Source organism: Acomys russatus, chromosome X, assembly GCF_903995435.1.
Source record: "Acomys russatus chromosome X, mAcoRus1.1, whole genome shotgun sequence".
NCBI classification, from domain to species: Eukaryota; Metazoa; Chordata; class Mammalia; order Rodentia; family Muridae; genus Acomys; species Acomys russatus.
The window spans coordinates 45,563,549-45,590,727 of NC_067169.1; the positions used below are offsets into that span (position 1 = coordinate 45,563,549).

General features: G+C 42.3%; 1 protein-coding gene across 1 annotated transcript; it reads right to left on the bottom strand.

Annotated features, from left to right (window-relative positions):
- Positions 1-6,515: 6,515 nt before the first annotated feature.
- On the bottom strand, positions 6,516-25,912 carry Eif2s3 (eukaryotic translation initiation factor 2 subunit gamma). The gene is made up of 12 exons (XM_051141381.1): positions 25,758-25,912; positions 24,696-24,759; positions 22,676-22,803; positions 22,460-22,581; positions 19,736-19,830; positions 18,780-18,938; positions 17,537-17,671; positions 15,529-15,623; positions 14,016-14,160; positions 10,887-11,056; positions 9,280-9,452; positions 6,516-6,795 (listed from the first exon to the last, which is right to left on the bottom strand). The coding sequence occupies exons 1-12, from the start codon at positions 25,824-25,826 to the stop codon at positions 6,732-6,734; spliced, it is 1,419 nt and encodes a 472-aa protein (XP_050997338.1). The 5' UTR covers positions 25,827-25,912; the 3' UTR covers positions 6,516-6,731.
- Positions 25,913-27,179: the final 1,267 nt, after the last annotated feature.

Here is a 27,179-nt window from a genome sequence, read left to right on the forward strand (position 1 = left end):
AAGACCCAATGAGGCCAAGAAATGTGTGTCAGGGCGGGAATCCTTCTGAGGAGGCCTTGAGAGACCATTGTGAAGCTCTGGAGGTGCAGCCTAACTTGCTATGGAGACCACAGAATAGTGAAGCTGTCAGGGCCATGGGATACCCATGCCATGTAGGTGTGGAGTGCAGTTGGTCCCGGAGAGGCTATGTGTACTACTGGCAGGCATCAGAGCTTGAAGGTTTGGACTACCAAAGATTTCTGAAGCCCAGATGAGTCCATCAGGAACCTCAGGTGCCTGACACAGGGCTGCTGATTTGACGTTTGTTCTGCTGGGTTTTGTTCTTGCTCCGGTCGGATCTTTTGTTCCTCCTTGTGCAAATGGGAATATTTATCTCCGCAAAGTCTATAATTTGTATTTTGACTTCATAGGGGCTTACACTGGATACTGCCTTAAATCCTAGGTGAGACCCTTTAAAGACTATGGAGACGTTTAGAGATGGACTAGATGACTGTTGTTCTGAGATGAAAATCAGGGTAGAATGTTATTATGATGTAAGGTGATGTGGTTCAGATGAATGTGAAGTTAACAAAGGACCGCGTTGTGAAGATTAATCTTACCAACTTGACTGAATAACTTGCAATCACCATGGAAACACATCTCTCTGGGTTTGCATATGAGCATATTTCCAGACAGTGTGAGACCAAGGCCAGAACAAATACCTCACAGGTTGAAATAAGACCAAAACAGAGAACATATCTTACAGGATGAGAGTCTTGTTTATAGTTAAAACAGTTTTTCTTGGTGCTAAAATCAAGCTAAGAAATAAGTTCATTTGTCGTGTGTCAAGTCCCTGCTACTTAAGTTCCTGGTTTGAAGCTGACTGCTTGTAACCCCCTATTCACTCAGAGGTTTAGCTTTGCCTTTGGTACTGCTTGTAATCCCCCATTCACTTGATGTATATCCTTACCTTTGTTCCTCCCGGTTTCATTGTATCTTTTTAACAATGAATAACCCCCAAATCTCTCACCCCCTGTGACATCTTATCTTCCCAAATAAATAAATAAGTTCAAGAAGCCAGTGGGAGCTGCTCTGAAAAACTCTGATTTAGCCTGGCATGGTAGCACACTCCTGTAATCCCAGCAGAGGCAGAGGCAGAGGCAGGCGGATTTCTGTGAGTTCGAGAACAGTCTGGTCTACAAAGTGAGTCTCAGGACAGTCAGGGCTACACAGAGAAACCTTCAACCCCATCTCCAAAACAAACAAACAAAAAACTCTGACTTAAGGCAGAGAGCTGGCAGGCCAGCCTAGAGGCACTCAAACATAGCTTGCTTTAATTTGGATAATCGTGGACTCCCCACCCCACACCCTTGGAATCTCAGGATTAACAAAGGCTTTAAGCAGGGAAAACCCTGGAGAGACAGATGGTTCAGCTGTTAAAAATGCCTACTACTTTTGCTAAAGGACCCAGATTTACTTCCCAGCATCCCCAAGACAGCTCAGCTCGAGAGCCCCACATCCTATTCTGACGTCTGTGGGTTCCAGCCCATACATAATTCACATATATGCACTCAAGCACTGAAACATTTATATCTACATGACATGTGTTGTTTGTGCTGGAGACTGAATCAGAGCCTCGTCTACACTAGGCCCGCACTCCACCTGTTTTTCTTAGGATTCTTCCTATGTTTAGGTAGCAGACAGTTTTAATCATTAGCATACAAAGTAATGGGTTTCATCATGGTATTTCATACATTTATTTGACTTTTCCCATTCTCCTGATTGTATCCTTCTTGCTCTTAGTAGATCTCATTCCACTTTCTTTTTTCTTTTTTAAAGATTTATTTATTTATTATTTATACAGTGTTGTACCTGCATTGTGAGCTTGCACACCAGAAGAGGGCACCAGATCTCAGTATAGATGGTTGTGAGCCACCATGTGGTTGCTGGGAATTGAACTCAGGACCTTTGGAAGAGCAGCCAGGGCTCTTAACCTCTGAGCCATCTCTCCAGCTCCTCTCATGTTACATGTACTCTGTTGCTTTTAAAACCTTTTTTCTTTGGCCGGGCATGGTGGCATGCACCTTTAATTCCAGTGCTCAGGAGGCAGAGGCAGGCCTGATCTACAGGGTTCCAGGACAGCAGGGCTACACAGAGAAAGCCTGTCTTAACGCCCCCCAAACTCTACCCACCCTTTTGCGACCCCCAGGCTCCCTAGTGCTGGGAGATTGGCAAGAAGCCAGTCTTGGGTTCAAATGATCTTCAACAAGCAGCTAGGGTATCTGCTATCCATCCCCCTTTTCTTTTATCTTATGAAAATTTCAATTAATATACAAATAATTTATTTATTGAAAGTTAGTAGGGCTGAGGAGAAGGTTCAGCAGTTAAGAGCACTGGCTGCTCTTCCAGGGGACCAGGGTTCAACTTCCAGCATCCACATGGCAGCTCACAAATGTTTGTAACTCCAGTTCCAGGGAATCTGAAACCCTCATACATGCAGGCAAAACAACCAAAGCAAATAAAATTAAAAAAAAATAATAATAAAAATTGGTAAAAATGAGCTAGGCATGGTGGCACACACCTTTAATCCCAGCACTTGGGCGGCAGAGGCAGATGGATGTCGGTGAGCCTGAGGGTAGCCTGGTCTACAAAGTGAGTTCCAGGACAGCCAGGGCTACACAGAGAGAAACCCTGCCTCTAAAAAACTAAAAACTGGTAAAATGTATACCTAGCTTCTCAAGATCTTTGCAAAAGCCTAATTGTTTTAAATATGTATTAAGTATTTTGCTTGCATGTATGTCTGGGTACTACATGAATGTCTGATGCTTACTGAAGCCAGACAAAGGTGCTAGATTCTCTGGAACTGGAGTTAACAGTTATAAGCAGCCATGTGAGCCTAGGAATTGAACCCAGGTTCTTTGGAAAAGCATCCAGTGCTTTTAACCACTGATCCATCTCTCCAGCCCCAGAAACTCATGAGTGCCTTCTCTCTCTCTCTCTCTCTCTCCAACAGGGTTTCTCTGTGTAGCCTTGGCTGTCCTGGACTTGCTATGTAGACCAGGCTGGCCTCAAACTCACAGAGATCCACCTGCCTCTGCCTCCCGAGTGCTGGGATTAAAGGCATGCACCATCATGTCCAGCCTCTTTTTAGAGATTTATTTACTTATGTATACAGTACTCTGCCTGCACGCACACCTGTGGACCAGGAGAGGGCACCAGATCTCACCATAGATGGTTGTGAGCCACCGTGTGGTTGCTGGAATTGAACTGAGGGCCTCTGGAAGATCAGTCAGTGCTCTTAACCTCTGAGCCATCTCTCCAGCCCTTTTTTTCTTTAGACAGGGTTTGACTTCAGGCTGGCTTTGAATTCAGTCCTCCAGCCTCAATGTTGAGTGTTAGAATTATACGGCTGTGCTTGGCTGAGCATCAATCTTAAGTATGCTTAAGTATTTCATTGAAAGCATCACCAAGTTTAGGTTTTTTTTTTTTTTTTTTTTTTTTGGTTTTTACGAGACAGGGTTTCTCTGTGTAGCCTTGGCACCAAGTGAAGTCTTTTTCTCTCTCTTTTTTTTAAACAATTGGATTTGTTTTTTTTTTAAGTTTTTAAAGACAGGGTTTCTCTGTATAACCTTGGCTGTCCTGGACCTGCTTTGTAGACCAGCCTGGCCTCCAACTCACAGTGATCCGCCTGCCTCTGCCTCCCAAGTCCGGGATTAAAGTGTGCATCACCACGTCTGGTTAAGGAATAAGATTTATGAATCCAGTTATTTGCACACTTACCAGTTGCACTCTTTTTAATTTTATTTAATTTTAAATTTATGTGTGTTGGTGTGAAGGTGTCAGATCTTGGAGTTACAGACAGTTGTGAGCTGCCATGTGGGTGCTGGAGAATTGAACCCTGGTCCTTTGGAAGAGCAGGCAGTGTTAACCACTGAGCCATCTCTCCAGGCCCCAGTTGCACTCTTTGTAAAAACTCGCACACACCTCTCATCTTTGGAGGATACATACAGAGTATAAAAATAGAGAATCTTAGTTAGGTGTGGTGGCTCAGGCCTATAATCCCAGCACTCAGGGAGGCAGAGGCCAGTCAGGTGTACAAAGTGAGTCCAGAACAGCCAAGGGTCCACAGAGAAACACTGTTTCAAGAATCCAATGAAAGGAGTCAGGTGGTGGTGGCACACGCCTTTAATCCCAGCACTCACAGGACAAAGGCAGGCAGATACCTGAGTTCAAGGCCAGCCTGGTCTACAAAGTTAGTCCAGAACAGCCAAGGCTACACAGAGAAGCCATGTCTTGGGGGTGGGGGGTGGCCGGGAAAGAAACCAAAGAAAGAAAGAATATTAATGTGTCCAGGTACACATTTTGGTGAGAATCAGTGTGTTGACTTGAAGTGTCCTTTTTTTTTTCTTTGTTTTCCCCCTCGAGACAGAGTTTCTCTGTATAACAGGCCTGGCTGTCCTGGACTCCCTTTGTAGACCAGGCTGGCTTTGAATTCACAGCGATCTGCCTGCCTCTGCCTGGGAATAAAGGCATGTTACCACCATGCCTGGCCCTTGAAGTAACTTTTAAGACAAGGCACACTGTTGAAATCCACACAGACGCTTGAAATTAATGGCAGATTCTGGTTTCAGTTCTGATATGAAATTACCTGAGCTATTCAACATTTTCTTTCTTTTTTATTTTTTAAAGATTTTATTTATAGGAAAGCGGCAGTGACACACGGCTTTAATCCCAGCATTTGGGAGGCATAGGCAGGCGGATCTCTATGAATTCAAGGCCAGCCTGGTCTACAGAGTGAGTTCCAGGACAGCTAGACAGCTAGCGCTGTTACACAGAGAAACCCTGTCTTGAAAAGAAAAAAAAAAAAAAAAAAAAAAAACCCAAGTATGCAGTGCTCTGCCTGCATGCACACCCACAGGCCAGAAGAGGGCACCAGATCTCATTACAGATGGTTATAAGTCACCATGTGGTTGCTAGTTATTATTTAACTCAGAACCTTTGGAACAAACGCCAGTCCTCTTAACCTCTGAGCTATCTTTCAACCTCGTCACTCAGTATCTTCTGTCTCACACCAGAATTCCTATTATAAGGTATCTACAAAAACATGGGCACACAGATTAAAAAAAAAAAAAAAAAAAAAAAAAAAAAAAAATCAATGCTTGATTCAGGGTCACCTTTTATTTAAATGTGTTCTTCATGCTACAATACAATCTTTCAGAGGCAAATACATGTCAATAGGTTTCCTCAAACTTACAGGTACACAACTCTAAACTTCTATAAGGCAGCTTCAGTATCCAAAAGAACACAACACAGTAATTGTGGGATTAAATCTTTTTATGTAAAAGAATGTTAACAACAACCAAAAATCAGTGACATTATTTAGTATATATATTTCTCAACTCTCTAAACTTCCTTCTCAACATTGGAGGGGGTGTGTGGTTCGAGGCAGGGTTTCTCTGTGGATTATAGGCGTGCACTACCACACCCAGCAACATTGGGGAATTTAAAAACTATTGAAGCCTGTACTCCACCCCAGAGTTCTTTTTTTTTTTTTTTTTTCTCCAAAGAAGAAAAGCATTGGAAATCATTGCTTTGAGTATCTAAGCAAAAACATGATTCATGATTTATATCATAATCCTAGCAACTAAGGAAAACTGCTACAGCTGGGACAATGGAATCAGTGGCAGAGTGCTTGTTTATCATGCAAGAGACGCTGTTTCATCCGTAGCTTACTAAAACAAACATCTCAAAAACCACAACCTGGACAGAACTCTGTCAGTTACCATTAGTCATTTGTTATTCTAGTACAATTTGCCCGTGGTGGGAAGACTGAGATTTTAGGCATAAATAATAAAGACATAGTCTTGTGAGAACGTCTAGTGCTGGGTTCCTATCGTTCCACCCAGGAAAAGGATAAGAAGGCCTCCCTGTGCTAAGGGACTGAGCACTCTATTTCTTTATTTTTCTTTTAAAGATTAATTTATTATGTATACAGTGTTTTGCCAGCATGTACAACTGTAAGCCAGAAGAGCCATGCTCATTGGTCTTCTTCACTCTTCAAATTTCAGATAACAGAATACTCAATAGGAGGACAAATAAAGGGACGGGTCTTTAGCTTTTGCTGATATAACTGTTCTTCACCATGGAGTTACTCACAGGTGAATCATGAAAACGAGACCATTTTCATTTTAATTATTTTAATTAGCTTCATGATTATGTATGCTATAGCAAAAACTGGTTGTGGTTAAGTTTCACTTCAAACTTTCACTGATTGATAAAATGAGACATTATTTTCAAATGTTTAACTTCTGCTAAGATATAGATTTGATCCAATGTAGTATATAGTATACCACTTTTCATATTTACTTGTAGGCTCTATATTAGAATTAGAGGTTAAAATTTCATCACCAAAATCTGAGAATAAACTTATAGCTATCAATAAGGTAATAAGCTACAATATTGCTTTAAAAATATACCCCTAGGCTATTAAAAAAAATTCCAACTCCATCCCAAGGCATTGGTTTTTAGTTGTTGTATTTTTTTTTTTTTAATTTACTTTTATTTTTATGTGCATTGGTGTTCTGTCTGTATGTATGTCTGTTTGAGGGTGTTGGATCCTGGAGTTACATACATACAGTTGTAAGCTGACATGTAGGTGATAGGAATTGAACCTGGGTCCTCTGGAAGATCAGTCAGTGTTCTTAACTGCTGAGCCATCCAGCTCCCCCAAGGCACTGCTCAACTTGGATTCTTCAGTCATCATCTACAGTCGGCTTAATGGTCACTCCTCTTCTTATCTGACCCCAACCAATTAAGCTACAAAATAAAAATAGAAGAAATCATTAGTTTTACCCTCACCTCACTAGCGTCATTACACAATCATGCAACAGTCTTTACCTGTCTACCTTCTAAATTCAGATGTCTTCCCATAGCAGCTTCTTCATAAAGAAAGCTCACACTATTTTCTTAGATTCTAAAAGCCAGACAGATGGATGCTGGACAGTATGACAAGAAAATCAAACAAAACCTGCTGTGATAAATATACTAGTAAGTTTGGTGTGGTAGTGCACACCTGTAAATTCAAGCATTTGGGAGACAGGAAAAGGAGGAGGTAGTTTATGGCTACATATTAAGTCTGTGGCTAGCTTGGGCAACAGGAAATCCCATCTTAAAAAACAAAAGCATGAAAGTTGTGGTGGCACCCAGGAAGTAGAGGTAGTAAACCTCGTCTCGAAGAGAACAAACCTCAGTGCTAGAGAGATGACTCAATGGTGAGGAGTTCAGTGCCTAACACCAACATGGAAGGGGCAGGGAGAAAAGAAGAGGGGAGAGAGACAGACAGACAGACAGACAGACAGACAGAGACACAGAGAGAGGCTTCACTTGACCCTAAACAGCTGGGAGAAGTAAAGAGTTCTACACACTCTCTCTCCACTAACTTTATTTCTCTCATACGTAGAGGGGAAGAACTCTACAGGGCGTTGGAAGAGATTCGGGAATGAAGGGAGGTAGAGCCAGTAAATATGCCAAATAGAATAGTTTAAAAACTAGTGTCAACAGTTTAAGTGCTTTTCACCCCTCTTTCCTATCATTAAACAACAACAACACCCTACATTCACTCATCTATTTCTTATGTGTATGTATGTGCATGTGCCAGAGGACAATGTTACAAATGTAAGAAGACAATTTTTGGGAGCTTGTTCTATCCTTCCACTATATTGGTCCTATAAATCAAATTTAAGTTATCAAGCAAGGGCCTTAATCTGCTGAGCTACCTCACCAGATGCTGTCATCTCTCCCATTTAAAAAAAAAAAAAAGATTTATTACTGTGCCCTGCCTACATGCATGCCTGCACACCAGAAGAGGGCAGCATGGTGGTTGTGAGCCACCATGTGGTTGCTGGGAATTGAATTCAGGACTTCTAGAAGAGCAGAGAGTGCTCTGAACTGCTGAGTCATCTCCCCAGCCCCTTTCCCCCATTGTTTAAAAAATTAAAAAGCTTATTTATGTGCACTGGTGTGAGGGTGTCAGATCCTTTGGAAATGGAGTTACAGACAGTTGTGAGCTGCCATGTGGGTGCTGAGAATTAAACTCAGATCCTGAGCCATCTCTCCAGCCCTCCCCCTCCCCCCCCCATTTCTTTGTTCTTCTCTCTCTCTCTCTCTCTCTCTCTCTCTCTCTCTCTCTCTCTCTCTCCTCCATCTCTCCTCTCCTCATCTCTCTCTCTCTCTCTCTCTCTCTCTCTGTGTGTGTGTGTGTGTGTCTGTCTGTCTGTCTCTCTTTGTCTCTCTCAGAAAGGGTTTTACTGTATAGCCCTGGCTGTCCTGAAACTTACTCTGTAAACCAGGCTGGCCTCGAACACAGATCCATCTGTCTCTGCCTCCTGAGTACTGGGATTAAAGGTGTGTATCACTACAACCCAACTTTTCTCCTACTGCCTGGCCCCTATTTTGAAACAGGGTTCTTCACTATATGGCCCTGGTTGGCCTGGAACTTTCTCTGTAGACTAGGCCAGCCATGTGCTCAGAGAGATCCACTTGCCCCTGTAATGCCAGGATTATAGACACATGCCCAACTCATTTTTTCTTTTTTCTACACGCACGCACGCACGCACGCACGCACCATGTGCCTGCATGTTAGAGACAGTCATGAGCTGTCCTCTGGAAGAGCATCCATATCAACTGTCAAGCCATCTCCCTATAGTGCAGACTGGCCTAAGCAGGGTGGCCTTGAACTCCCTGTACTTCTTTGTTTCAATGTTCATTTTCTTGATTATGAGAGAGAATGCCATTGTTTTGTAGAAATATATACTTAACTATTCATCTTTTTTTTTGAAGATGGGTTTTTTGTATAGCCTTGGCTATCCTAGACTTGCTTTGTAGACCAGCTGGCCTCGAACTCACAGGGATCCACCTGCCTCTGCCTCCCGAGTATTGGGATTAAAGGCATGTGCCACCATGCTCGGCCTTTTTCTTTCTTTCTTTTTTTAATACTTAACTATTTGGATATCAAAAAAGATATAACCTACTGCCCCTCACATAATAACCCTCTCAAACACACACTAAACAAACCACTGTTTTCCATATAGACTACATCCAAAGCAAAGGGAAGCCAACTGAAGTATTTGTACTAATAAAGGAATACAAATCAAGGCTATAAATACAGCTTTCAAAATCATCCAAACAAAAAAAGTGAGAGCTAAAGCCACAGTAACTGCTGTGTTCAAGAAGTGCGTCCGTATATATACCAGCAAGAACTCACGCTTTTTAATAGACAATGCCAAAAGTGAGCAAACTTACCGCCAGTGTTTCTCAACTCTTCTGCTAAGGGCAATTTTTTCTCCTACTTCTGTGCACACAGGATTAGTCAAAACAATCTTGCCCAAATCAGCCTTGACAGCACTAACTCTTCCTCCTGTTGACAGGGATCCTATGTTGACCATAAGCACTTCATTCTTAGATAGCTTTTGGACCTAGGAAAAGAAATGATAAGAGTACAACGAATAAGAAAATGCTTTCTGAAGAGTGTGGTGGCGCACACCTTTAATCCACGACGCAGAGACAGATTGATCTCTGTGAGGCTGAAGCCAGCCTTTTCTACATATTGAGTTCTAGGACAGCAGGGGTTACGTTGCGAGACTGTCTCAAAAAAAAAAAAAAAAAAAAAAAAAAAGCCAAACAATGGGCTAGAGAGATGGCTCAGTGGTTAAGAGCACTGCCTGCTCTTCCAGAGGAGCCGAGTTCAATTCCCAACAACCACATGGTGGCGCACAACCATCTATAATGTGATCTGATGCCCTCTTCTGGCCTGCAGGTGTACATGCAGATAGAGCACTCATACATTAAATAAATCTTAAGCCAAACAAATCAATAGTTTCTGTTTGGGTGGAGATTTTGGGGGGGGCCTTGGGGGTTTTTTAAAGACAAGGTTTCTCTGTGTAACCTTGGCTTTCCTGGACTAACTTTGTAGACCAGGCTGGCCTTGAACTTACAGCGATCCGCCTGCCTCTGCCTCCCGAGTGCTGGGATTAAAGGCGTGTGCCACCACCGCCCAGCTTGGTGGAGATTTTTTTAAAGCATAAAACTATCATGGAATCGCTCTTGGTTTTTCCCAAGACCAGGTTTCTCTGTGTAGTCCTGGCTGTCCTCAGAATTTAGAGATCTGCCTACCCCTGGGAGGCAGTATACCACCACTGTCACCTGTTCTTAATTTTTACTTTTTTTCTTTTTCGAGACAGGGTTTCTCTGTGTAGCCTTGGCTGTCCCAGACTCACTCCACAGAAGAGGCTGGCCTCGAACTCAGTGATCCGCCTGCCTCTGAAGCGCTGAGATTAAAGGCGTGTACCACCACGCCCAGCTTTTTTTTTTTTTAAAGGAAGCCAACATATTTACAAATTAACTACAAAAGACTGAAACTCAAAACCAAGTCTAGCATTGGTGTTGGTCTCTTTCTGAAACATGAGTAACGACTGAAACATGGGTAGTGACTTCCACACCAACAAGCGCATGTGCGAGGAGATCACTATTATCCCCAGCAAGACACTCCGCAACCGATGAAGCGGATTGAGAGCGGTCCTGTGAGAGGCACTGCTCTCAAGTTGCAGGGAGAGGGAGAGGGAGAGAGGGAGCGGGAGAGGGAGAGGGAGAGGGAGGGGAGGGGAGAGGAGAGGTAATTATGCTCCTGAGGTCTCAGCCCTAGACCAGAAGATCATTGAGGTAGATCCTGACTCCAAGGAAACGCTGAAGTTTCTGGACTTTGGCAGTCTCTCCAACCTGCAGGTCACTCAGCCTACAGTTGGGATGAATTTCAGAATACCATGTGGAGCCCTTTAAATCTGTTGTCATATTTTCAATAAACCTGAAAACAAGAAAGAAAGAAAGAAAAAAAAAAAAAAAAAAGCACATACCTTCGCAGCTTTCTTGTCTCCTTCAGTTCGTACGCCTAGAAGACGTCTGAGCAAGAAATAGGAAATTTCCAGTTCTGTGAATATTTCAGGTAAAGCTCCAACTGCACCAAGCACTTGTCCCACCATTCTGTCAGCTCGGCACAAAGTAGGGTCGATCTTTGTTCCAACTCCTAATATAAAGTAAAGGCATGCAGTCTTATTTCTTATCTAAACACCCTTGGAGTGATTTGCTTCAAAGGCTAGTTAGAAATTGACATCCTTCTACACAGTCTTCCATTTCCATACACATACAGTAAGCCTAACAAAGTATTTGTTTTGTTTTAATTTTTATTTGTTTTTGGGTTTTCAAGACAGTGTTTTTCTGTGTAGGTAGCCTTGGCTATCCTGGAACTTACTTTGTAGACCAGGCTGGCCTCAAACTCAAGAGATCTGCCTGCCTCTGCCTGAGTGCTGGAATTAAAGGCATGCGCCACCACATCCAGCTGAAAATAAATTTTTTACAGTTTTTTTTTCTGTGTTTTGACATATCTGAGAGCACCATCTGCATGTAGTACCTACAGTAGCCAGAAGAGGACGACAGATGCTTCACAAAGTTACAGAAGGCTCCTTAAAGCACTAGAAACTGAACTTGGGTCCTATAGAAGAGCAGCAAGTACTTTTAAACATGGAGCCATCTCTTCAGGCCCTTATTTTTTATTTTAAAGTTATCTGCATCTGTGTATGTTTACTATGTATATGTATCTGTGGTACCAGAAGGCACTTGTTTCTCCTGGAGCTGGAGTTATAAGGTAGGTGAGAGCCGCTCATAAATTCAGACCTCTGTACGAGCAGTAGGCATTACTAACCACTGAACCACAGCTCCAGTTTTTTTTTTCTTTCTTGTTTTTGGTTTTTCGAGACAGGGTTTCTCTGTGTAGCCTTGGCTGTCCTGGACTCCCTTTGTAGACCAGGCTGGTCTTGATCTCACAGCAATCTGCCTGCCTCTGCCTCCCGAGTGCTGGGATTAAAGGAGTGCGCCACCATTCCCAGTTACATCTCCAGTTCTTATGGCAAACTTTTAATTACATGACAGAAAGGAAAAATGAATTGTGTATTTTTCTTCTTTAGCCCAAAGGTACATTTTGAACTCTCATTCAATTCTGCCTTTTTCTCGGCAATCAAAAATTTTAAGAGATTAGAAAGCCCTTAAATCATTTCAGTACTTACCCCCTACCTCAATATTTGTTTGATTTATTTGAGACAGAGTCTTACTTGAGTAAGGTTTTACATCTCCAGTTTGGTTACATTGCCCACCCTGGTGTCAACCCTGTACTAAAGGCAATCCTCCTGCTTCAGACTCCCAAGTATGTGGGACTATAGATACTTCCTACTATGCCTAGGTGGAAGTGGTTTTTTTTCTTTTGTTCTCTCATCAGTCTGAGTATAATCTGACTTTTTTTTTTTTTTTTTTTTACTAACTTTACATTTGCAAAATATACATAAAAAGCAACCACAACTCCAAAAGTGTGTCACCAAATAGTAACGATAAGCCAGGCATTCTAGTGCAAACGTGTAGTCCCAACGACTTGAAGACCATTTGAATAAGGGAATTCAAGGCCAGTTTGGGTAATACAGCAAGATAGTAAAACCAACCAATCAGCCCATATCCCCAAGCAAACCATATGTAATCAGTGTTTTGAATGCTAGATCATCAAATGTACTTTGTGCCAGGCACAGTGGCATGGACCTGAAATTCCAGCTATTGGAGAGAGTGATGCAGTAAGATCTTAAGTTCTAGCTCAGCTTGAAGTATAGAGTAAGTGAGCTTAAGGACAGCCTGGGTATTCTTGTAAGATCCTTCTCAAAAGGAAAAAGAATGGGGGTGGAGAGATAGCTCAGTGCTTAAGAGCACTGGCTACTCTTCCAGAGGACCTGGGTTCAATTTGTAGTACTCACAACAGCTCACAATTTTATGTAACTTCAGTCTCAGGGATCCAATGCCTTCTTTTGACCTTTGTGGGCACCAGGAATACATTTGATGTGCACAAACACACATACACACAGACTCACTCACATACACAGGGAAAGCACCCATATATGTAAAAATAAATAGTAATTAAAAAAGGGGGGGTGATAGGGCTGGAGAGATGGCTCAGAGTTAAGAGCACTGCCTGCTCTTACAAAGGTCTTGAATTCAATTCCCAGCCACCACATGGTGGCTCACAACCATCTTTAATGAGATCTAGTGCCCTCTTCTGGTGTGCAGGTATACATGCAGGCAAAACACTGTATACATAATAAATAAATCAATCTTAAAAAAAGAAAGAAGGAAAGAAAGAAAGAAAGGCTAAGGCTATACCTCAGTGGCACAGTACCTGCCTAGCATGTTCCAGACTAGGTGCAAAACAACAGTACTTCAAAACAAAATAGAAATAATTATTTTTGCTAATAAGTATCCACCAAAACGTAGTAATATAATAATATAATAATAATAATACTTTATTATTAATGTGAGTGAGCAAGCACCTTTACCTGCCAGCTCCAAAATATATTCTTTGTGCTTAAAATATTCCAAGATATACCAATAAGGCCAGGTATGGTGCTACACATCTGTAAGCCTAGCATTTGGGAAGCTGGTCCAGGAGGGTTACCTTGAATACCAGCCTGGCCAAAAATATCCAAGAGCCTATGTCAAAATTAAAACATGATATGGTGGAGTACACCTTTAAATTAGCACTCGGTAGTCTAGCCAAGGATGTAGAGATACCCTGTCTCAAAAACAAATAAACAAAAATCCCAACAACAACAACTGAAGGGAGGTAGAGAGATGACTGAGTAGTTAAGAGCAGTTGCTGGTCTTGCGGAGGACCTGGGTTGGCTCCAGGAACTTTCAAAGCAGTTCACAACCCCTGAAACTCCAGTTTGTCTGTCTGTCTGTCTGTCTGTCTCTCTGTGTGTGTGTGTGTGTTTTGCCATCTTTGGCATTCTTGGGCATTGGCACACACATGGTGTATAGACATATATGCAAACAAACCCATACACATTAGCATAAATCTGTAAGAACAAAAAAACACTTTATGCTGTATCTTTGACATTTCCTATGAAGCACACCATGAACACCCACAAATTAAAAGAGAGGGAAGTTCTTACCAATGAGACCACCTGGAGCAGCATACTGAAGATCATTATGTTCCGCAAAAAGTGACACAATTTTGGAAAAGATTGGTTTACACATGAGTTTTCCTTCACTATCTTTGGAAACAATACCAGGTCTGACTTCTATCTCCTGGCCTACCTGTAAACACATCATTAGTAAAGTGAATTATTGTAGAACAATACATTTACTCCTTAGCTACCAATGTTCTAACAAAAAACTCCAAAAAACTAAAAAGGCAATCTTTCCTCTAATTTCAAGACTACCACACATTGACTTCTCCCAGTTGTGCGCCACCATGCCAGGTTAAAATTACTTAAAAAAAAAAAAAAAAAAAAAAAAGCCCAGCCAGGCAGATCCCTCTGAGTTTGAGGCCAGCCTGGTCTTCAAAGTTAGTCCAGGATAGCCAAGGTTAACACAGAGAAACCCTGTCTCGAAAACAAAACAAAACAAAAAACCCCAAAAGTACACACACACATTATTATTATTTTTTTTTTGTTTATTTGAGACATAGTCTCTATGTAGCCCTGGCTATCGTATAACTGTGGACTACGCTAGCCTCAAACTTGGAGATCTGCCCGCCTATGCTTCTGGATTTAAAGGTGTGTGCTACTATGCTCAGCTACTTTTTTGTTGTTAAGATTTATTGATTTAAGCCATGTGTGGCGGTGCAAGCCTTTAATCCTAGCACAGAGGAGGCAGAGGCAGGAGGATCTCTGAGTTCAAGGCCAGCCTGGTCTACAAAGCGAGTTCACGGCATATAGAGCCTGCATCCCAGAACAGGGCATCAGATCCCAGTATAGACAGTTGTGAGCCATCATGTGGTTGCTGGGAATTGAACTCAAGACTTCTGGAAGAACAGGCAATGCTCTTAACCACTGAGCCATCTCTCTAGCCCTCACTTATTTTTTTTTAAGGGAAAAAACTAGTTTGGCAGTAGTGGCGCGCACTTTTCATCCCAGTTATTGGGAGGTAGAGGCAGGCGGTCTGAGTTTGAACTAGCCTGGTCTACAGTGAGCTCCAGGACAGCTAGGGCTACATAGAGAAACCCAACAACACCAACAACGACAAAAGAAAAAAATGAAAGGAAGGGAAAAACCTGACAGGTAAAGAGCACTTGTTGGTCTCACAGAAGACCAGAGTTCAGTTCCCAGCATCCACATGGTAGTTCACAACCATCTTTAACTCCAATTCTGGGGGATCCAACACCCTCTTCTGGCCTCCTTGGACGGAGACAGACAGACAGACAGACAGACACACACACACCACACCCATAGGTATGAAATAAATAAATCTAAAATAAAAATTTTATATCAGTCCCACTTAACTTTTGCAAATTACCAAATAAGCCTATTGTCACATAAAATGGTCCACATTCACTAGAAAACTATAAATGAAGAGATCAACCCCTGAAAAGTTCTTCCATCTACCCGTGCACTGTGACATCTGCATGCCTACACACACATACACGATAAACAAGCAAACACACAGTCTAACAATTCAATTCACCTTTAACACTCCTTTTAGAATGCTACCACCAGCCACACCTCCTTTAAGGTCATCAACTTCACAGCCAGGTTTGTTAACATCAAATGACCTGATAACTAAAAGAAAGACAAAACAAAACAAAACAAACAAACAAAAGAACAAATTAAAGCCATTTCTATTTATTTTTAGCTTTAGAAGACACAGTCTTTTCAAAAAACAATCTAATGTTATTGCTTTAATGCTTACTGAAATCTTGCCTGTAATAGAGGAAAACCAGAAATAGCTTAAAAGTTCATTAAGAGAGCCGGATGGTGGCGCCCGCCTTTAATCCTAGCACTTGGGAGGCAGAGGCAGGTGATTACTGTGAGTTTGAGGCTAGCCTGGTCTACAAAGTTCCAGGACAGCCAAGGCTATACAGAGAAACCTTGTCTCGAACCACGCCCCGCCCCCCCCCCCCCGCCAAAAAAAGTTCATTAAGAGAGGCTTATTAAACTACAGCAATACTCTAAGACTTTCTACCATAGAATGTCATGCAGCTATTTGAAATTAATGTTAAAATTATATGTAATGATCTGGTACAGGTTTCATATACTATTAAAGAAAAAAGTTTTAGCCAGGCGGTGGTGATGCACACCTTTAATCCCAGCACTTTTGAGACAGAGGCAGGCAGATCTCTGAGTTTGAGGCCAGCCTGGTCTATATAAGGAATGTACTCTAGAACAGCCAGGGCTACACAGAGAATCCCTGTCTTGAAAAATCAAAAAAGTAGTTACAAAAGTAACACAAAAGGATCCTACTGCCAGAAAGAAAAAAGGTTAATTAAACAAATGGCTTGCCCTTCATACCTAAATGTTCTACACCCGTGTAATTCAACTAGCCAAGGGACAAAAATACTTATGTAATGAGCGTCATTATCCTCTATGCATCATAACTATTTACAAAGCATTCACAACAAACTAGCTGTCATGACGTAAAGCATACAAGAATGGACTGGGGATGGACATCAGTGGTACGGTCTTGCCTGGCATGCAAGAGGCCTTAGGCATCTCCAGCATCACCAGAAAAGTTAATCAATCAAGGGTATAAGGGACTGTATGTGGGTCCATGTAGTGTGCCATGTTACTTATGTTTATTTTCTTGAGAGAGAGTCTCATGTTGTAGGCCTGACTGACTTGAATTTCTTATGCAGACCATTTTGGCTTTGAATTCAGAGATCTACTTGCCTCTTCCTCCCAAGTACTGGGATGGATTACAGGTGTGTGCCACCATGCTTGGTATTTTATATACAGGATTGCTGTATCATATGGCTTCTACAATACAAATTTACTTTTAAAATCATAAGACAATTCTAAGACTATATATATTCTTAGGCCGTTCAAGAGAAGTTTCCCCAACAATCACGCAAATAGCTCCAAACGAAGACCTGGAAAGAAAAGCCTTTGAAAAGGTCCTACATCTTTGAGCAGGAACCACAACTCAGTGAAATTAAACCTATTGGCTTTTCAGTAATGGCACAATGACATTATTTCCCCGCCCCCCCCCCCTTTTTTTTTTGGAGACAGGGTTTCTCTGTATATCCTTGGATGTCCTGGACTAACTTTGTAGACCAGGCTAGCCTCAAACTCACAGAGATGCACCTGCCTCTGCCTCCCGAGTGCTGGGATTAAAGGCGTGTGCCACTACCGCCTGGCTTTTTTTCTTTTGGTTTTTCGAGACAGGGTGTCTCTGTGTAACAGCCCTGGCTGTCCTCAAATTCAGAGATCCGTCTGCCTGTGCCTCTTGAGTGCTGAGATTAAAGGTGTGCACCACCACATCTGGCCAATGACATCATCTGTTATTCCATGTTGGTTGCATAAAATACTAAATACTAAGCACTCAGGGATCTGTCATCCAGCAATATAATCTCAAGACATTTTTTTTCAAATATGTTTTATCACCACCTCTGCAGAAATAGAAAACACTAATAAATAGCCTTGAAGGGGAAGCACCCACATGGAAAAGTCCAGTTAAATGTACTCCTATCACTTACCAATGAGACGGGGTTCTGAGGTAAAGTCTCTTGGGGGCACTGGTATTTTCTTTACTATGTACTCACAGACGACTTCAATGTTGTATTTCAGCTGAGCAGAGATCGGGATAATTGGTGCCCCTTCTGCTACTGTTCCTATATAACCAATTTCAGAAAGATCAAAATCCTTGGGTCTTATCAAACTTGGTTTATACAGCTGCTATATAAAGTAATTAGAGCTAATAAAGGCCTAAACATCACCCCAAAGTGCCAGCCACCTAGTAGAAAGCAGTCTCTCTATCTAGAACTCCTGAAAATGAATTACTTGTCCTTTAAGGGAAAAACTGCTAAAATTATATCAATGAGTATATTCAACAAAGGCAAATGCTGTGTTTAAAGGAATAAAAAATGAACACTCCTGGGAAGGAGCACTTTACAAGCTAAAAGATATCTAACATGTAATTAACCTATCCATAAATGTCAGGAGGAAATTACAAGACTCTGTGATGATCAAAGACTGGCTGGCATATATCATTTTTTCTTTACTAATCATGTCAAGCAAAGTGGTCAAAGAAATATCCGAAAGTAATTAGATTTTAATAAAAATGAACTTTTTTTCATGTTAGAACTGAGTTCTCAACAATAAAAGCTAAAAAGAAAGTAACCAAACGTCAACAGTAACATGCATCAAGTCTTCTCTGAAAGTGGAACAAGGCATGGTACTAAAAAAAGGGCCTCTGCAAAGACTGCTTTGTTTTTTTGAGACAGGCTCTCTCTATGCAGTCTTTCCTGGCCTGGAACTAGCTATACACACACACACCAACAAACTGGCCTTGAACTCAAAAGGTCTGCCTGCCTGTGCCTCCAAGATGCTGGGATTAAAGGCATGTGTCATGAGGCCTAGCAGAAAAATTGATTTTACATTTTTATTCATTTTACTATCCTTACGAATTTTTTTTCCTGGGAGGCAGTGATATGAACTCAGTGCCCTGTGTGTGCCAGGCAAGCAGTCTACCATTGAGCTACACTCTAAGCCCTTGGATTTAAAACATTTAATCTGACAGATAGCATTTTCAAAACATAACTTCAGTTTTAACTTTGCAAATTAAACTAAGAAATATATTATGTATACAGTCTTATCCGGACATGGTATCAGGTCAGTAACAAGTAGTGGGTAACAAAAGGACACTTCCTTTGCTTTGCATGATTTACTATACTACCATTCAAAGCGAGCCTCTGACTTACTAGCCATTATACTTCTTACCTTGTACAAATGCGAGAATCTGCTCATATTGTTCCTTGGCCTGACTTTCTTTTACCAGATCAATTTTATTTTGTAAGATCAAAATATGCTTGAGTTTCATGATTTCTATGGCAGCCAGATGCTCAGAAGTCTGAGGCTGAGGGCAGGATTCGTTACCAGCTAGTTGACAGGGAACAAAAACATGCGTAAGAATAACTGGAAAGATCCAGATCATGTCATTTCAAAAACAGAAAGCAGATTGTTGGTTGTGAGGAGCTGGAGGGAGTGTAACTGGGCAGCGACTGTCTAACAGGCAAGGTGTTCACTTTTGTGGTGATGAAATTCTGAACGCGCCTCCCTCACCGAGGCACCTTTAAATGATAAAATGGTAAGCTTTATATTATGCACATAGTCTACTGCCAACTCTGCCTCAGCCTGGGTCTTCCTTCACTGCAGCCTCACACTCCTGGTCCTAAGCAAGGCACTTCTAATGAACAACTTGTCTTCGAGAGCTTTTGCTTAGGCCTTCTAGCTCAATCTAGTCTAGGTGTGTTCTGGTAGACTCCAGCTCTTAAGAGGAGGCGTCCAGGCTCTTCCTTGGACAAGGAAGAGCACCGTGAAGACAAGCAATAGTGCACCACGATAGGCAAGTTTTGCTCAGCATGCTAACAGTCACCCTCTCCAGTCTGTACATACGCTTTTAACACACTAATTTCAAATGCAAACAATATGTGCAACCGCACCACATTCTTTTCTGGATACTGTAAGACTTCGAAGAGGCATAAACCCCAGGACTGTTTTACTTAGTATTTTGTTTGTGATATCTGTTAGAAGGAAATGTCATCCTGCATGACACATTCCTAATCATGTCTCACTTGGATAACGGACATGGCCTGCAATGGTTGTAGTTCTTCCTCAAACATTCCACTCAGATTAGTTCTCCGTTGGTTTGTCCAAACCAATTCTGATGACTTTACCTATCAAGAGAAGAGCTGCATCCATCACTGCTGCTCCGTTCAGCATTGTAGCCATCAAAATATCATGGCCAGGACAGTCAACAAAGGAAACATGCCTGACAATTGAGAAATAACAATGAGCCTGAAGGTCAATCAAAATCATAAGCAACCTATAGATTTCCTAAAGTTAGATCACATGGGAACACGTTCTCAATGCTGTTAAAATGGTTGTAAGACTTGGTGCTTAGACCTTGAGTCTGGTGCATCTGGCTTCCACAGGAACTGGCACCCAGGTGAGCACACTCGGACAAACACATACATATAATTAAAAATAATAGGGGGCTGGAGAGCTGGCTCAGAGGTTAAGAGCACTGTTTGTTCTTCCAAAGGTCCTGAGTTCAATTCCCAGCAACCATATGGTGACTTCATAACCCTCTATAATGAGATCTGGTGCCCCCTTCTGGCAAGCAGGTACACATGTGGACAGAACATTATACAAAGAATAAATATTTTAAAAAAATATTAAAAAAGAGAATGATGACTTTCATTTGAAAAATTACTTGGTCCAACAGGAGTTGTGTATCTGAAGTGAGAAGACAGCACTACTTTAAAATTACGGTACTTAAAAAAAAATTACGGTACTTAGAGTTGCGACTTTGAGAATTTACTTTTCAGATCTTATTTTAATCTCACAGAAGACAGAAGAGGGCATTGGGTCCCCTGCTGCTGGAGTTACAGGCAGTTGAAAAACAAACAAACAAACAAACAAAAAAAACAAAAAACAAAAAAAAAAACCCACCAAAAATGTATGCTCACATTGCCATGATCTAAAATGGGGATCAAGGATCAGCACACCATGGGCCCCAGTTTTGGCCCACCACACAAGCATACTTTTTATGTGCTTACATAACAGAAGAGCACAGAGAAGCACTTGCAACAGGGACACTAAGGCCTACAAAGCAGAAAACAGTTGGCTCTTTACAATAGAAGTACCCTTATCTCTGATCAGTGCTAGGACGAAACTGAGGTAAGAGGCACCTCAGGTGCACATTTTAAGGGGATGCTTAAACAGTCAGAAGAGACCCTGGAATATTGATCAGTGGTAAAGCATTTGCCCGCTAGCACGTCGGGCGTTTGGTGCAAGCCCTAGTGCTAGTGAAAAAAAAATTAAATTTAATACTTGGATACAGAAAACTAAATTTCAAAATTAATGCCAGTTTCCATAATGATCAAACCCCCAACATTTTAAATAGAAAAAGGCAAGCCGGGCGTGGTGGCGCACGCCTTTAATCCCAGCACTCGGGAGGCAGAGGCAGGCGATCACTGTGAGTTCGAGGCCAGCCTGGTCTACAAAGTGAGTCCAGGATGGTCAAGGCTACACAGAGAAACCCTGTCTCGAAAAACAAAACAAAACAAAACAAAAGGCTTCATTCCCTTTTTATCTAATAAACAGAAATAACAGCTTAAATCCAATGAGTTGTTTTCTTCCCATTTCTATCTTGCTCATGCAATACTTGTCTTAAAAATTTTTTGGGGGGCGGCTGGAGAGATGGCTCAGAGGTTAAGAGCACCAACTACTCTTCCAAAGGTCCTGAGTTCAATTCCCAGCAACCACATGGTGGCTCACAATCATATAATGAAATGTGGGGTCCTTTTTCTGGCCAGCAGGGGTACATGCAGGCAGAAGACTATGCATAATAATAAATAAATCTTTTAAAAAAAATTTTTTAAAAAAAATTTTTTTAAAAGATTTATTTTTATTTTCTCTGAATGGTTTTATGTCTAATGCCCTCAAAGGCCAGAAGGGGCGTGGGATCTCTTGGAACAAAAGTTACAGATGGTTGTGAGCTATCAACTAGATGCTGGGAATTAAACCTGCCTTCTCCCAGCCAGTACATTTACCAGCTGAGCCTTCTCCCTCTCCCTTATACAGATTTTCAGTTTATAGAACTTTTAACATTTTTTAAATACTTTGCCCTTCAATTATTATCATTTTATAAAGTAACACGAAATACCATACTAGAATACGGTAATATTAAACAGTGTTAACTCAACAAAGACTTAGAGACTCAAGCATTTTTTTAATTTTCTGGAAACCCCAAAATGTGGCCCCACTGGAGACATTGTAGCTAGAGCTTCCTCATTGCTACACATTTACTGCACTCCCCCTGCTCTACTCCCTGGAGCAAGCTGACTCACGCACACCTGTTTACCCGGCAGGCAGGCCTCCCGCTCAGATCAGCCGGATAGCAGCAGGGGTGGAGAACAGGCTTTGTGTGAGAAGAGACTTTGGTGACACCACCCAGGCCTCTTCCTGTTCCCTTGGACACACCGAACCCTGCACACCTTCCTCGGTGGCACACTGAAGACATCAGTAAATGACCTCTTTGCTGATGTCCGATGGACAGCAATCGGACCATAAGGTGTACCCTAATCCTGGCCTCCCACTTTTTTGGGGAAAATGCGTTTTATGGTCAGAAAAACAGTAAAATCATTCAGCAACTAAGTTTACTGTACAGTATTGTAAGTTTTTCAAAAAGCACAGTGTAAACTGGGCGTGGTGGTGTACGCCTTTAATCCCACCAGCACGTGGGAGGTAGAGGCAGGCCTAGAGTCCAGGACTACAAGAGAAACCCTGTCTCAAAAAAACAAAACAACCCCTCCCAAAACAACAACAACATCAAAAAGTACAATGCACAAAACAGTGATTTAAAAAGCATAAAGTGATTTTAGCATAAACGTTACCTGACTAATTTGAAGTTCCCTTTGGTCCCTGGAATGTCTGTAGGAAACTCATCTGGTGTACTACTTCCACATGATCTGTAACATTCTGGTCTAGGACAACTTGGGTCATCAAGTTTATAAATCTAAAAGTTTCCATGTAAGAGAAAAAGAAAACAACTGGATTCTTATGCACCAGCTAAAATCAAATAGTTTCTAGTTTCTTTGTACACAGCTCACCTTAGCATTAGCATATCCAAGCTTAATGGTAATGTTTCTTTCTAGTTCATTTTTGAATCTGACGGTGTGAACTCCAGAAATAGCCTTTACCACAGTGGACTTCCCATGAGCTACATGACCAATTGTACCTATTGACAAAAGACAACAAAATTAACTTCTGCATGCAAGCACACCAAACATTTTTTTCAAGTGGTGTTGAGTGGAAAATGAAAACCCCTAGCCATAAACATCAATGTAAAACCAACAGTGATAGGGCTGGTGACATGGCTCAGCCTTAAGACCTGATTTCAATATGCAGAAGCCATAGTGAACAGAGAGAACCAACTCCTGAAAGTTGTCCTTACTTCTACACATCTGCGTGCATGGGGACACACACACACACACACACAATAGTAATAATAATAATAATTGTTTAAAGTGAATTCAATCCCCTCATATGTTTTTTTCCTATTATAAATCTCCTCAGAGGGCTGGAGAGATGGCTCAGCGGTTAAGAGCACTGGTTGCTCTTCCAGAGGACCCAGGTTCAATTCCCAGCACCCATATGGCAGCTCACAACTGTCTCCAATCCAGTTCCAGGGGAATCTCACACAGATATACACGCAGGTAAAAGACCAGTGCATATAAAAATAAAGTTTAAGAAAAATAAATAAATAAATCTCCTCAGAACCTATTCCCCTATTATAAATCTCAGTTTTGTTTTTTGAGACAGGGTTCCTCTGTGTAGCCTTGGCTGTCTTGGACTAACTTTGTAGACCAGGCTGGCCTCGAACTTACTGCGATCCGCCTGCCTCTGACTCCCAAATGCTGGGATTAAAGGCGTGCACCACCACTGCCCGGCTATAAATCTCAGTTTTAGTAAAATATGTACTTGGGAAGAAGCAGCAGGATTTGAGGTCAGCCTGGACAATATAGGGAGACCTTGTCATAAAACTCGCCGGATGTAGTAGTGGATGCCTTTAATGCCAGCACTCAGATCTCAGAGTTCAAGGCCAGTCTGGTCTATAAAGTGGGTCCAGGACAGCCAGGGCTCTGTTACACAGAGAAATCCTGTCTCAGAAAACAAAAATAAGGCTAGGCAGTGATGGTGCACACCTTTAATCCCAGCACTCGTAGGCAGAGGCAGGCGGAACTCTGTGAGTTCGAGGCCCGCCTGGTCTACAAAGTGAGTCTAGGACAGCCAAGGCCACACAGAGAAACCCTGTCTCAAAAAACAAAAACACAAAAACAAACAAACAAACAAACAAACAAAAACCCCAAAATCTCAAAAACAGCAGGACATAATGGTGCACACCTTTAATTTCAGCAGAGGCAGGCAGAGTTCTCTGAGTTCAAGGCTAACCAGGTCTACAGAGCTGAATTCCAGGACAGCCAGGGCTACACAGAGGAACCATCTTGAAAATCCAAACTAAACCAAAACCCAGCTCCCCCCAAAACAAACAAAAATCCACAAAGAGTTAAACACACAGTTAACATGACAAACTCTGATACAACAAAAAGAAACTGACCCATAATCCTAGTACTCAGAAATCGGAGGCAAGGGGGCCAGCCTGGACTACATAATGAATACCAAGCTAACCACTCTACATAGACTAGCTAGCCAGAATACATAGCAAGCCTGTATCAACGCCTCCCCCCAACCCAACAAGAAAAACCAACCACACCATATTTTATACTCAAGCAATATACCTCAAGAGTTCCAAGCGCCAATTAATGGGGGAATGAATTCTACTTAATTATAGCTTATATGTCAAAGAAAACTTCTATAAACTGCCCTTGTATGGCAAGAAGAATGTATTCCCCCCTCATACTTCCCTACTGTAGGATTACATACTCTTGTATTATTAAACTTTTCTTTTATACATATATCTCAAAAATGTAGCAATGTTTTGTTCACAAGGGTTTCACATCTTTCTGACATACTGCTCAGGCCAATTCTCAAGTAAATGACATTATTCAATGAATTACACAAAAGGAAAGGTTAAATTTACTTTTAAGTCAAGTTTCTGAGCTATCTTACCAATATTAATTGTAGCTTGTCTGCTGATAACTTCATGTGAAAGTGGTGTTAACTTGGTAACATCCTGCAATGAAATATTTCAAAACATAATCAAAGCTGGGTGGTGACTTTGACGTCGCCCTGGTCTACAGAGTGAGTTCCAGGACAGCTAAGGCTACAGAGAAACCCTGTCTCAAAACCCAAAACCAGCAGGGTGGTGGTGGCCCATGCCTTTAATCCCTGCACTCAGGAGGCAGAGGCAGATGGATCCCTGTAAGTTCGAGGCCAGTTTGATCTACAAGGCGAATTCAGGACAGCCAAAGCTACAAAGAGAAACCCTGTCTCGAAAAACCAAAAAAAAGGGGGGGGGGGGGGGGAGAAACCTCACTCCCTAAAAACAAAAACCATAATCAATGCAAGTCAGAAATTTTTTTTTTTTTTTTTTACTTTATATTCCCCAGGCACAACTCTTGCCCTGCATAAGCAGCTCTCTTCTGCTAAACTGTCTCTTCCCTTAACGTGCTGTTAAGATTGGGAATAGTATGAGCCCTTCACTGTCCTACAGGACAACTCCACTCACTGAGAGGTCTGGAGATGAAAGCCCTCCTCAAGTGTAGTTGTCCGGTTTCCAATCCTTTACAGACTTAACCCTTAATGATTCTTTACAATCTTGGGTATCTCATGCTGACCTCCAACTCGGTATGTAGCCGCCTTTAACTTCTAATCTTCCTATTTTCATCTTCTAAGTGCTAGGACTGCAGGCGGATGGAACTCAGGGCTGCGCGGGTTCTAAGCAGACATTCTACAGTGAACCGTAGCCCCACACTCCTTAATCATATTTATCACCAAAGCCTAACTCCAGGAGTTCCAAATCTCACAATCGTTCACCAGTTTGGGGACTAAGCAAGTCAATGGCGAGGAAGCGGACACGCCTTAGATTGCAGGGCGGAGGGTCCAGCTCTAGGATATCTCCCTTTATCCCACGATCCTGCTACATAGGTATTTGCCTCATCTCCACATCATCAGATACTACATCCCCACTCCCGAGCCCATGGAACTTTCCCCCGCAAATCGAGACCTCACCAATGTGGCAAGATCCTGTCGGGAGAGATGTGGCTGCCCCAGAGTAACTCCGACCTCACCACCAGCCATCTTGCTCAGAGAGGAAAGGAATCAGCTAGGCTGCCGCCTGACATAACATAGGCCCCCCTTGGGCGGAGCGAAGGAACAGCGGCGGGAAGGCGGGCTGAGGCTCATACCTGATAAAAAAGGATGGCAAATGCTGCACTGGCCTTACTGCTTGGGCTTCTCACTGTTTTTCTTTATACAGGAACTGCCCGTAACCTTACTCGAAAACTCGGTGCAGAGTTTTGGAATGTATTTCTTTCGGTCCTTTTAAACTTTTTTTGTGCAGGCAAAAATGAGGGCAGCCCAAAGAAAGGCCCCCTTGAGGGCAGGGTTATTAAAATGACACTGCGTGCTGGACAGAGAAGCCATTTCCGGTTCCTTTTGGTGCTGGCCGGAAGAGTTTCCCGGCGTCTGCTTATTTTATCTGGAGTATAAATCAGAATTTGGAAGTATCTCTTTTATTTTAATCCATTAATTTATTTACTTGTTTTACCCATTTCTGTAATCTAATAGCGATCCTCCTCCGTCTTGCTGGGGCTCTGGCTCCCGAGGACGAAACTGCAAACTAAGCTGCCCATCCAAGATCAAGATGCGCGGTTCCCAGCGGGCTCGCACAGAGCGCACCCCCGCGGAGATCTGGGGAAGGGCTCAGGGGCGTAGTGGTGTTCCTTGGGAGAAGTTTCTAAGGCTGGTGACATAGTGCTTCCGCGTGAATTTAGCTCTTGTCCTAAGAGCGTCCACCACAGCTCCCCGCGTCTCCAAAGCTGACCCTAGGAACCCTTCTACCCGTTCTTTTTTTTTTTTTTCCCTCTCTTATTTTTGGTTTTTTGAGACACGGTTTCTCTGTGTAGCCTCGGCTGTCCTGGACTCCCTTTGTAGACCAGGCTGGCCTTGAACTCACAGCGATCCGCCTGCCTTTGCCTCCCGAGTGCTGGGATTAAAGGCATGTGCCACCACGCCTGGCCTCTTACCGCCCCTCCGCGCCGCCCCCCCCTTCTTAATCAGGCTAAAAAATTAAACATCTTCCAGATTTTCTTATTTTTCATTGTGCATTAAAAAGAAGTGATTTAGCCGGGCGTGGTGACACACGCCTTTAATCTCAGCACTTGAGAGGCAGAGGCAGGCGGATCGCTGTTGAGTTCAAAGCCAGCCTGGGCTACAAAGGGAGTCCAGGACAGCCAAGGCTACACAGAGAAACCCTGTCTCAGAAAAAAAAGTGACTTTAGTAAGGCATGCTAGTGCACACCTCACTCAAGGGACGCCTTTAATCCTAGCACTCAAAAGTGACAGGGGCAGGCAGATCTCTGTGAGTTCGAGGACAGACAGGGCTTGTTGCACAGAGAAACCCTGTCAAGAAACAAAAACAACAGAGTGATG